This window comes from Haliotis cracherodii, unplaced genomic scaffold, assembly GCF_022045235.1.
Source record: "Haliotis cracherodii isolate W230 unplaced genomic scaffold, xgHalCrac1.p SCAF_18, whole genome shotgun sequence".
Taxonomy (NCBI): domain Eukaryota; kingdom Metazoa; phylum Mollusca; class Gastropoda; order Lepetellida; family Haliotidae; genus Haliotis; species Haliotis cracherodii.
In genome coordinates this window covers 2765355-2779093 of record NW_027266273.1, presented here as the reverse complement: position 1 = coordinate 2779093, position 13739 = coordinate 2765355, and the positions used below count along the sequence as shown (strand labels likewise).

The 13739-nt window shown below is 40.4% G+C and overlaps 1 protein-coding gene across 7 annotated transcripts in view; it reads left to right on the top strand.

Annotated features, from left to right (window-relative positions):
* The window catches only part of LOC139465667 (serine/threonine-protein phosphatase 6 regulatory ankyrin repeat subunit B-like), a 229112-nt gene that overhangs the window by 46417 nt on the left and 168956 nt on the right, over positions 1 to 13739 (top strand). Inside the window, exon 1 of one of the 7 annotated variants that reach the window (XM_071247417.1) lies at positions 12164 to 12270. The exons of the other annotated variants lie outside the window; for them this stretch is intronic. Within the exon in view, the coding sequence (XP_071103518.1) occupies positions 12201 to 12270 (70 nt within the window). The 5' untranslated portion in view covers positions 12164 to 12200. Of the gene's footprint in view, positions 1 to 12163; positions 12271 to 13739 lie in introns of those variants that run through there. 7 annotated transcript variants of the gene reach the window in all.

The window sequence follows — 13739 nt, the reverse complement described above, 5'->3', positions numbered from 1 at the left end:
TGGGTGAAGATGTCATGGTGCACAGAAACAACACTGTACCCTCCACAGTACACCTTTGTGGGTGAAGATGTCATGGCACTCAGAAACAACACTGTACCCTCCATAGTACACCTTTATGGGTGAAGATGCCATGGTGCACAGAAACAACACTATACCCTCCATGGTACACCGTTGTGGATGAAGATACCATGGCATTCAGAAACAAACACTATACCCTCCATAGTACACCTTTATGGGTGAAGATGCCATGGTGCACAGAAACAACACTATACCCTCCATGGTACACCGTTGTGGATGAAGATACCATGGCACTGAGAAACAACACTATACTCTCCATATTACACTGTTGTTGGTGAAGATGCCATGGTGCTCACCAATTTGGTGTCGCACAGCATCAACACACCAAATGTTTCCGTGTGCTGGAGACAAACATGTTTACATTGTCAGAACTGTGTAGGTACTTGTGATGTGCTATATTCTATAACGCTTTATGGAAGGGTATATGAATTAGCATTGATTTTGAAGGTTTTTACAGGGTGGGTGGGGGGCCCTTATGGGTGGGGTCTCCTAAATTATAGGTGGGGTTGCTTTATAGACAGCGATATATGGGAGCTTCCATAATTCAATAATACAACCGTTGGGTGTAGATGCCATGGCACAACAATATGAAACAACAATTTATTGCCAGGCTTTAAGTTTTGCATGTAGAACTACCCAATAACACTTTTTTTAAATACAGAGATGAGATATGCTAGTCTGAATGCATTTCTCATTTGACTAATAATTTAGAATCTGATTGGTTGATTTTGGCAATTACATCAATTGAAAGAAGAATCTGTACAAGCCTTTGATGAAACTCTTTAAAATAAATTCAATTTCTGGTTTGTGAAAATATGAACATTAAGTTTGAAAGTGTCTAAATTGTAAGTATGCTTGTGGAGCATTGATTATTAACTTGATGATAAAGAAAATACTGAACAATTGGTCTGATATTGAAATAGATCTGGATTAGACAGCACCTGCTTTTGACAGATTCCACTGTATGTATACATGATCTCTGATAACGCCTACTTCATGTATTTCAGTATACAATTATATATAATTCATAACATCATGACAACTGACACTTACATGGTGCATGGCCATGTCCACATACTAGAACAAATGTAGAAATGTGTAGTTATATAGTATAGTTATTACTACATTGTACTATCTGGTGCAGTAACCTAGTAACCTTTGTGATATAAATGTGTTATCGCTTGTAATGCTGTTGCTAAGCTTTGACCTTTCTTTTCATGGATGTAACTAATGTCTACACATGAGTTTTATCAGATGACGACGAGACTATCACATTTCCTCTTATTCTTTGAACAAGTTTCCAAGCCCAGTGGGAGGCCTGCTGGCAATTAGAGACCTTGCGCTTTATATTTAAACTACTGTCTAGCATAAGCTACAGTCAGTAATAAACTGACATACAATATAATTTTATGTTCTTTATACAGAATTTACCTGGCGCTTATGAGAGAGAATTACTATCCAACAAATTATGTAGTTTATATACTGAACCATAAAAGAAACGTCACCCCAAGTAACATTGCATGGAAAGTTGTCATTTAATTATCTGGGTAATTTTTGTCAAAGTTTCTAACATTTAACATTACCTTGTCCAGAAATATGAAATTTTATGATAAAAATGCAAAGCAGATGACAATAAAACTGATTGCCCAAACGCATCACGGCAACGGTCATGGTGACCTGATGCACGTGGGTTCCGTGCAAATTGAAATGCTCATGCGTTCCCCCATTCTTGCCCTATAAAAATCCACCCAGATCGGATAACATTCATCCGTTATTGAATTGCTACCACATGCCAAGATTGACAAGAAATCAGCGACACCAAGCCCTTGGACAATTGCAAGCTGGAAAAACCGCCCGGGAAGTAGCCAATGCATTTCAAGTCCACGTCTGGACCATATACAGGCGCCAACAACGGTACCAGACCACCAACACTGCAGGTGACTGATCACATAGTGGAAGACCAAGGGTCACCACCTGACGTCAGGATCGTCAGATTGTGCAACAGCATCTTCAAGATCCTTTCTTACTGCTGCGGAAACTGACAATTGACAAGCAGACACCTCCACTGTCACAGGCCACACAGAGGACCCATTCTGACACCACGTCATCGCCGGGACCGTCTTCAGTGGGCAACACAGCACCAGCATTGGCGCAACCAGTACTGGAGAAAAGTCCTATTCTCAGACAAGAGCCGTTACTGTATCTCAACAGCAGATGGCAAAGAGTCAGGGTTGTGGGAAACTCAGTGGGGAACGTTATTCGGATGCTTGTGTTGTTGAGAGAGACTCGTGGGATGGTCCGAGCATCATGGTGTGGGGTGGTATTGGTCTTGCACAGAGGGTCTGCTCCGTGGTCTTCCAGAACATTGGTACAGGGATAGGCAATGGTGTCACAGCAGCTTGGTACATTGATCTTGAGACCACACGCCAAACCTCATTTGGCACGTCAAGTTTCAGCATGATAACGCCCGTGACCACACTGGGAAAGCGACAAGAGACTTCCTTCAGCAGAATGGCATCAGAACCCTGCAGTGCCCGACCTCAGTCACGATTTAAATCCCATTGAGCACCTGTGAGACGAGATTCAAAAACGGCTGAATGACGTCCGACCAAGGACAACAACTGCAGCTGAACCGCCTCAGGCGTTCCTTAGAGTGTGGGCGTCATCAACCGCCTCATCCATTCCATGTATTGACGTTGCACGGCAGTCATCAATGCACACGGCAGGCATACACACGAGATACTGACTTGTGATGCCATTTTCTCAGAGACTAGTGTTGTGTTTCACCTAAAGAACATTTGAGTCTTTAATTTCAAATTTGATGATCAGTTTTGACAAGTTTCATCTTTTTAATATGTCTCATAGTATGTTTACAGTGTTTGGACAAATAAGGTTTCTCATATATCTATCCATGGTGATGTTTCTTTTGTGGTTCAGTATATGTGCATTACCGGTATATATCATATCGTACATAATTTTTGAATAACTTACATGGTGATACATGTATAACAATAGTATTAGTATTTTCATCAATGAAAACAATGTGTCAGAGTGTTAAATAATATTTCAGTGCTATTGACATGTGTTTAAAGGAAAAGCTTTTTATTATACTCCCGACCTAAAACGGCAGGGGTATATGGTCATACCAAGGAATTCCGACCGTCCTTCCGAGGACATTTTTGTGTGTGACTACTGCATAGATTCTTTTCAAACTTGGTGAACACTATCTATACCAATAGGAGAGGGGCAGTGCGAAGTTTGATCATGAATATCACTCGAGCCTAGAAGCTTTAAAACATTTGTCTATCATCAATTGATATTAACATTCTCATATTCCATAATATGTGTGAAACCCATTTCTGGGGTCACCCGCTGTGACATTGCTGGAATATTGCTAAAAGCGACGTAAACCCATATTCACTCACTCACTCACTCACTCACTCACTCACTCACTCACTCACTCGATAGAGATTATTAGTTGAGTGTATTTCCATATTATAAATATCCTGTACATTATAAGAAATATAAACTGTATTATGCGAGCATTATACATAATATTTTTCCGGATACATGATGATAAATGTTATGACTGGGAACATTCAGGTAATAATCACTTTGTGCCTTGGATAAAGGAAGATCCAATGCAACATGCAACTGATATACAAGCCAGCGATGAATCCATCCCTGCTTTGTCTTAACTTATCATTGAAGATACACTGGTGATCCAAGCAGTGACACTGCCTTGTACTGTAACAGCAGAGATGGGATGTACGCTTCATTAGCAGATAACATTGAATGTAGGGAGTGTTTCCACATGATAACGCTGTCTCTGTGGCCAAGGTGATGTAACTGCATGGAGAGTGGAAGCTCGGTGGTTCCATCCCTGGCCACATCATACCAAAAGACGTTAAAGAGATGGTACTTGTTGTTACCTTGCCTGTATTCAACATTATGGGATAAACCAAGGACTGGACGACTTGGATTAAGTATACTGTGTCTGAGTAGGGTATTCAAGTAAAACTGCAGCATGGTATTTAAGTGGACTATCACAACAACAAAATCAGCATTAAGTCCTGGTTAGAACACGGACGTATATACATCTTTGGTTAGTACAAGCAGCCACACACACAAACACACAAGCATGCACATCGCTATATCAGTGCAGTTATCTTGAAAGTGACGTTATGCCCCATTTCACCTCACCTCCATCATGAGAGCTCATCTCCAGATGGGTGCATTGAAATTTGACAGCAATATATAGAACCAATAGTTAACATGCTATATATTACAGCTATGACACTGTGGCCTGCTGGTTCAGCAGCCTATTGGTTGACCATTGGGTGCAAATGACACAGTCATGTGCAGTGCACTGGTCTTCCCATGATCATCACATCACTGTCCATACTCAGTACCCATAGTGACCAAGTAATCTCCATTCTACCCAAGTCTGAGCTACATTGGTGAAGGCCATGGTTACCTAATGCTCTCACTCAGAGGTGCTGTATCGCATCACTAGCAGAGTTGCATCACTTGGCAGTATCAGCATCTGTTGCCAAGGTTCCGATCCCAGATTCAGCCTATTTGATCCTGAATACTGTTCACATTCTCAAGGGCTTCACCAAACTTGTAAATGCCTCATTAACTGGAATATCAACTGAACCTAGCCAGATCACGCAACACTAACTGTATCAACTGAACCTAGCCAGATCACACAACACTAACTGTATCAACTGAACCTAGCCAGATCACGCAACACTAACTGTATCAACTGAACCTAGCCAGATCACACAACACTAACTGTATCAACTGAACCTAGCCAGATAACGCAACACTAACTGTATCAACTGAACCTAGCCAGATAACGCAACACTAACTGTATCAACTGAACCTAGCCAGATCACGCAACACTAACTGTATCAACTGAACCTAGCCAGATCACGCAACACTAACTGAACTGTTCACAGAAACCAAGTTTCCATAGTCCCTATTGACATACAGCTGGTCAACTGTGTCCAGATTTATACAACTTGGCAAGATTAATTGCAGAGTACTTAAATTTTCTCAAAATGTACAACTGCCACAACTTCTGCTATAAGATATGCATGTATGTATAGATGCTGTGTTGTTTCTGTCCTAGGCCACATTGCCTGACATTGTATACAGTTCATGAATATGTTTATTTTCATACTTACGTTTTACGCTTTACATGTGTGCCTCTTCAAAATTATATTTTTCTTCTTTTTCTCTAGTCATTCAACAAAGTCCCATTGTGCATGCAATTGTTTGTGAAAAGATTTATGTAGGGCATATATTTTTCTTGTGAAGACAAGTCAAGTTATTTATTTTGAAGATATTTTCAACATTTAGCATGTAATACAAGGCATCTTTGAGAAGCATCTTTGAGAAGCAGCTACATCCACATGACAGCTCAAAGGGTCAGTACGTCTACTGATCTGGAGCATTGTTTGCAAACAATAGACAATAGAGTTTACTCGACTAGATTCGCCTTACTCTGTTAATGAAGTTTCTGCTCCAGTGACTCCACAGTGGGTGTTGGCTTAACACATGATCAAACTTTTCTCTTGTTTGTAAAAAAATGCACTTCTTCTGAAATAAGAACAGAGAGGCCCAAAGAAAGCCTTTCAGTGCACTTTCCATATTGTTTTGCATAATTATATAGATATGCTACTAGAAATACAACAGTTAGGTGCATGACAATATATTTATACACATTAAAGTGGCCGTATTAAAAGCTCTCCATAGGGCTTCAAATATAGTTTGTATGGCCGTATACCCCACTCCAACCCCACTCACTCACTCACTCACTCACTCGATAGATAGAGATTATTAGTTGTTGTTTCACAATTAACCATGAGAGAATTGATTTAGTCACATATGTACATAACAATAGATTCATGGTGATTGTAATAAATATTTCTGCCATTTAGTTATGCCTGTTTGTACAAAAAAATGCAATATGAGTAAATCATAAAGGTTGTTTATTGACAACTTGTGAAAGAGAGAGATAGGACACTCCTTGCAGTTATGATTCCCTCTTATCACACATGTGGCCAGTATTCATCAACTGGGGTGAAGCAAGGGGAGCTATTTTGTCATATTGCATTCACAGTGAATGCAGAATTTTGATTGATATTTCTCACATGTGTAACTGTGATTCTCCTTTTCAAGGTATGTCAACATTTATAATTATTAATGAGGATGCACATTGTGGTCATATGACCATGAGTGGTACTTTTATCAATGAAGCAAGCATGATTATTTGCCACAGCAGTATCAGCTAGGTGCAAAGAGAACCAAATTGTGTAAAATAGTTTGTTATATGATCATCATTCATTGAAAGATTTTATGATTTATTCACCTATATCATCATGCTACTAATTTGTTTTTAATTCACATGGTACCAAATTTAATAATTGAGAAATTAACAGTGTACATTCAGTTGAAATCTAAAGGTTCTAAATTCAAGTTTCTAAAACTAGTCAGCTTTGTTTCACAAGAGATTAATAAGTATTGCAGAATTTGAGATAGTGGAGAAATTTTAGTTGTTTGGTCATCTAGCCTTTTGAGCATGTTGAGTTACACATGATAGTTTTGATTTGAAATCTGATGTACATGGAACAGATACTGGCTTTTTATGTTTTATGTTATGTTCACATTTACAGCTGGTTTATAGTTGCTAAGTAATGAAACTGTTAACAGCATGTCGGTTTGACATAGCTGTCAGTCATGTCAGCTGTCGGGGGGGGGGGGGGTCATAGAGCCCTGCTGGAATGTACTCGTTGATGAACATGTACTGGTTGATACAAGGAAGATCTGATAGTGAAGAGGTTTATTTGTGTCTACTGGTACTCATATTTATTCATGAGTACAATGGCCATAAACAGCCATCCTCTCGTGATACGTGTAGAGACAGATACAATATATCTAGCTTGGGTCTTTGGTATGGACATGAACCATTTTGAATTGATGCAGATAATGTCAATGTTTCATTGTAAGCATTCTAATCGTGGTGTGATGTAAATCTCATTCAATTTACTGTTTAGCTTTTAAGAAATTGTAAGACTACATGTTCATGCCTCATTCATTCTAAGACAATTTTGTTCTTGTCCAAGTAAAGGCTGTCGTCTCCTGGTTCGTTTTATTTAAAGTTACATACTGTTAATCATACTTTTATGCAAAAGCGTATAGAAGTAGAGGGTATTCCCTATATTTCAATGTATAGCAAACTGAATTTTGCACACTGGTTATAAAGTGGTCCCAGCCTTATAGAATGCATACTAATTTCCTTCTACAAATTAAGTTTAAGTCATCCACAATTTATAAAATACCCATCTTAGAAAAGTTAATTATTTTGTATACAGATCAGCAGAAATCTTTAAAAAATAATGTTCATCTCACCACTGCTTAGAATTGTTTTATGATTAACGTAATTAATAAGAGTCAAATAAAAAATCAGAATGGATAAGCTCCCAATGATTCTGTTCTAAGTTATGATTTTATTATGTAGGTTTAATATAAATAGAGGGAGGGAAGTAATATTTTTAATTGTCATTTTATCATAGATACAACCGTACATGCCTGATTTTAATTTAAGATGTTTATGTATGTTTGCATGCCTGCATGCATGTAGGATGATTAACAAAATAATGAATATGTATATTTAAAAAAAATTGTATAACATCCTACATGTCCTACCTACCATACCTTCAATAAAAAAAAATTCACATTTTTTTTTAAATTTTAGCTTTTAATTTCTCTTTTGACCACAATCAGATTGGTTTTGAGTTCTAAGGATAAGTTTTCATAATGCTCCCTTGATAATCATCACTGCTTTGTTAAAGAAATTGAAAATAGTGTCCTTGAAATTTGAGTCACAGTGAAATGTGAAGGTGACCTGGTCGGATTGCGGCTGATTGCAGGTGAGATAGTCACCTTGCAGTATCTGGCGTAACTGTCGCCGGTGCCTGCACTCAGATAGTGGGTGCTGCTGTGTCATAGTGCTGCAGCAGTTGTGGGTCGCTGTACATCAACACGGAGAGACAGTCAAGATAAAATTGTTATCCTTAGTCACCACCCTCCCACCCTGTGCCATATCCACTCTCTCTACACCCACCTTTCCATTCTACAATAACCCTCCACTCCATCCTACACCAGCAACCATCCCTACACCCACCACCCCATCCAAAAACCTCATGCCACACCCACTCTCCCATCCTACACCTCATGCCACACCCACTCTCCCATCCACCAGCAACCATCCATACTCCAACCCTCCTATCCTACACCCACTCTCCCATCCTACACCCACTCTCCCATCCTACACCTCATGCCACACCCGCTCTCCCATCCTACACCTCATGCCACACCCACTCTCCCATCCTACACCTCATGCCACACCCGCTCTCCCATCCTACACCTCATGCCACACCCACTCTCCTATCCTACACCTCATGCCACACCCGCTCTCCCATCCTACACCTCATGCCACACCCGCTCTCCCATCCTACACCTCATGACACACCCGCTCTCCCATCCTACACCTCATGCCACACCCACTCTCCCATCCTACACCTCATGCCACACCCGCTCTCCCATCCTACACCTCATGCCACACCCGCTCTCCCATCCTACACCTCATGCCACACCCGCTCTCCCATCCTACACCTCATGCCACACCCGCTCTCCCATCCTACACCTCATGCCACACCCACTCTCCCATCCTACACCTCATGCCACACCCGCTCTCCCATCCAACACCTCATGCCACACCCACTCTCCCATCCTACACCTCATGCCACACCCGCTCTCCCATCCTACACCTCATGCCACACCCGCTCTCCCTACCTACACCTCATGCCACACCTGCTGTCCACTACAACACCTCATGCCACACCCGCTCTCCCATCCTACACCTCATGCCACACCCGCTCTCCCTACCTACACCTCATGCCACACCTGCTGTCCCATACAACACCTCATGCCACACCCGCTCTCCCTACCTACACCTCATGCCACACCTGCTGTCCCATACAACACCTCATGCCACACCCGCTCTCCCATCCTACACCTCATGCCACACCCACTCTCCCATCCTACACCTCATGCCACACCCGCTCTCCCATCCTACACCTCATGCCACACCCACTCTCCCTACCTTATAGTTGATAGATGATAGTTGGTTCTTCCACATTTTTGAATATATGTAAATTATTCTGTCTAAATTCCCTCCCAAAACAAGATCAGTTTTCCAAACTGAAGTGTGTGTACCCAGTGGTTGACCAGCTTGAACGACCTGTTTATGACAAGTTCTGACTGTCAGCACAGTCGCCAAGTACACAGTGTTGCTGACAGGTTTAGTAAGAAAGAATGACATTCACTTCTTGCATTGACATTTTCCTTTCCTTCAGATTAAACGAAGAGGTTTTCCTTACTTCATTGACAGTACTCCGGATATATTGTCAAAACCAGAATCAATGTTGTAATTCAGGTACACAGTACACTCTACTTGTGACTGACAGCTCAGTCCATCATGTTTTAGCCACATGTTCATTTTGTAGACATGGGGCACAGGTGGCACCACTGTGCAGAGTTGCATCAGAAACATAGGGTCAGTTTCTTAGTTTTGTGTATATCACTCACTGACTAACTCACTCACGGACTCACTCACTCACGGACTCACTCGCTCACTCGCTCACTCACTCACTCACTGTGCCTCATATGCAGTGGTGCGGTAGATATACATCATGTGTCTGTACTGTGTCAAGTGCTTGACACACGTAGATTACCCTGCCTGGCACCCGGCATTAAGGGGCTAAAATAAGGACTAGTTGGTTCGGAGGCAGTATGCTGTGTCTGAGTCATGTTAAACTGTGGCATGGTGTCTCAGTGCGCTAGCACAGTAAAATCGACATTAGTCCGGACTAGTAAAAGCAGCCACACACACACATCCATGCACGTCGCTATATAAATGCAATAATCTTGAACGTCACCTCCCTCACCATCTTGTCCAAAACATAGAAATCGGCTGGCTGGCTGGCCTATATGAATACCAGGATGTCATATGACATCACTATCTCTCCATGCACAGTTTGTATCAGTATACTAATAGTGTCACACATTTATATTTTATGGAAAATAAGTTTATATTTATAGTATACAAGTCAATTTCCGTCATAAAATTCTGGTGCATAAAGTACTAAAACCTATAAACAGTACAGTTTTGCAACAAGACAGGAAATAAGGTATATTAAACATGTGGTACAGTTTCTCAACACTCATTCTGGTGCATTGTGGGTTGCACATGATAGTTGGGTAGAGATAAACACTGCCTGTGTTTTTGGACACTGTTAGGAATTATTGAAAAACATCACTCATTGGAGGGATGTCAAACACTGATTCACATTTACTATACCACTGTACTGTTGGTGATGGGGCAGAGACTCAGCCTAGTGGTTCCTGTGTTTGCTTGTCATACGATAGCCTGAATTTGATTCCCGCATTGGTGCATTTTTGGTGTCCCCTGATGTTATGTGACTGGGCGTTTGATGAATCAGCATGAAACTCCACTCACTCACTCACCGATTGGAGGATGATCTTGTGTTTGGACACTCGTCACCCACCCCTCCTTCATTACGTGGCCTGTCCCCGCCCCCTCAAGCACATGTCAACTACCATTAGTATAACCTGTCATCGTATCAACAGGTGGTAAGCCATTAGTCACCACTCGCCCCTTTCCGTAACCTGCAAGAAGACTCGTACCCCTATCGATGAATGTTATGTGCAATAATATGACAAACCAATCAGAACGCGAGTATGATTTCAAGTTCTTCGTCAAAGAATCCCTCAGAAATAATTTTTGATTTTACATATGTCTTGCATCTAAAAATATACCCAAGACACAGTTAAATGTGTTCAGTCATACTGTATAATTCAGCATGTCCTGATGTGCTTTAAATTGCATCTGAAATATATATGATATATGGGGAAATATATGTGAACCACTACACAACGAGTTGACAATTGTTTTAGGTATGCCCGTTTGTGCTAAGACGGAACCCAGTCACAAAAATGGCCACGAGAGGGGCACGAGTCGCAATTCGGCTTGTCCCGAAATAACACGAGTTGGTCACGAATGGTAGTGAGCAGATGGCGTAAAAAGTTCCCTCTCAAGGTTGATAATTGCTGCTGTGTTACTGTGACGTCAATAACAAGACCCTTACACTATATATTAGTACAATGAAATCAGCTATTGTCTATAGATATGGTAAAGGTAGATAGCAAAGTAGTTGAGTGTTCTCATGTCAGATGTGTGCGTGCATCATGCAAGTGTAAGTAAGTGTAAGCAAGTGAATGGTGTTTTATGCATCAGTCACCAGAATACTAGCTATATCACAACCGCCTGTTATTAGTCCAGTCTGGGCAAACTGCATGAACACAATCCATCCTGATGCCCCCCAAACAGCCTGGTTATACATTTCCCTTCATTCCCCATGTTACAGTCATGGGATTTGACATTACTGGTTTGCTAAATGTCCATGCACATGAAAACAGTAAAATGATATCAGATGAGGATGATATGTGCAGAACTTGTACTCCACACCAAGTGTGTGTACCTACATGAGTGACAGTGGGCTAGACAAGTGGTAAAGGCAGCCCAGACTGGATATTGCTGGAACACTGCTGAAAGTGGTTCAGAACCCAACCCACTCACACACTGTACCTAAATGTGTGGCTGGATCAGTCTTGCTATTGAATGGATTTGCGCAGTTATCTATGAGTGTTCCATGTAAATATTATTTGTTTCATAATCTGGTGATAACTCCGAGTACTGTCTTGCGGAGTAAATATTTTGATGTTTAGATATTTCCTGTAAGCATGTTATGTATGACAGTGTCAACACCAAGCCTTTGCCACTGATAACCTGTTTTTATCTCGCACATCACGTTGAGCAGAGATGATACCGACTGTCACAATTGTCGAACCTTTTAATCACACTGTCACATTGGTAGGCCAATGACAACAATTAGCATTCAGTTGACTCCCAGAATCCACCCAAGCAGGAGCTAGTTCTTCATTCTTGCAAAACTTTTGGAACTTTCAAAATGGCTTCCATTATGACTTTTGGTTTGGTTGATGTTTATAAATCTGCAAACATTCATCATCGACTTCAGCGTAAGTAGAAATTGTTGTTTATTGGATGTTTATAAATCTACAAACATTCATCATCCATGTCCGCGGAAGTAGAAATTGTTGTTTATTCATCAGAATGTGTAATTCATTCTGTACAAATACAAAATTGCTTCCACGTGGTTTCAGATTGACTAGTTTAAAGTAATATCAACGTACTTGTACTTGTGACAAGAAGGTTATTGGTACACATGTGAAGTTCATTAGAAGCTGGTTGCGTCTAGTCTTTGGAGGGTATTTGTTAAATTTTATTGTTCTCTTTTTTCGATTTCTGAGTGTGACACATCAGTGCATGAGAATCATTAAAAAAGGTCATGCGTTTCATTCAATGAGTATTTATCCTGACGACACAGCTCCCACTGAGCATGTTCAGCTTCTCAGTGTCAAAAAGGAACTTAATATCATGTCATTTAATTAAAAACAATTCTTACAATTTATCATTGCTCAACTTTTTCATTTTGAATAATTATTTTGATTTATTGTGTGTAGTTGAGTTATCGAGTCTATATTGAGAAGACAGGGCTGAAGAAAAGCTGCTTGTCCACTCACATTAAGTGGCAGCATGTGCAGGATGAGAAGGAAGTAAAAAAAATCTTGTACATATTTCAATGGTATCAATTTATCTCAATTCGTTTTCAATAAAAATATGCTTGATAATTTTGAACCTTACATAAGTTTTCATCTCTGTTACATTCTTATCAATAATAATGAAATATATATGTCACTCATATCATAAATAGACAGGATTCTTGGCAACTGTCTGTTAAAGAAATAAACCGAAAGAGTGTGTGGTCTCGAAACTACTTTTAGAAGGAAGATAATTATATTTATTATATTTGTTGTAAACTACTCATTACAGACACTCAAATGACAAAGGTAATGATTTTATGAGGGTAACGGTTGATATACAGAAGTTAATAATCAGGGATGGTGGGGGTTGATGAGCAATATCACGATTTTATTACGGAACAGGCTGAACAACAAAAAACTTCTCCAAAGCAGTATGACTAAAACAAGCAAACAAATTGTTCAAGATTCATGGTTGAGCGAGTTTGAAATGTTGGAGATGAACATAAATGAAAGTGACTGTGAATAATTTTGTACTGTCTCTCGTAAATATCCTCATCTTCCAGGTCCAAAATCTGAACTTGTGATTGGGTTAGAAAATACGTTCAGAAATGTGAGGTGAGGTGAAATGGGGTTTAATGTCCCGTCCAAGCTTCTTGCACTCACATAGCGACGTGCATGCATGTGTGTGTCTTCTTGTACTATTCCGGACTAATGTCGATTTAAAGTGCTAGCACACTGACTTACCATGCCGCCGTTTCACTCAGACACAGTATACTGACTCCGAGCTCTCACCAGTCCTTATTTTAGCCCCTTAATGCCGAGCACGAGACAGGGTAACAGCAAGTATGACACAGTCGGAAACATTAAATTTTCACAGGAAAAGT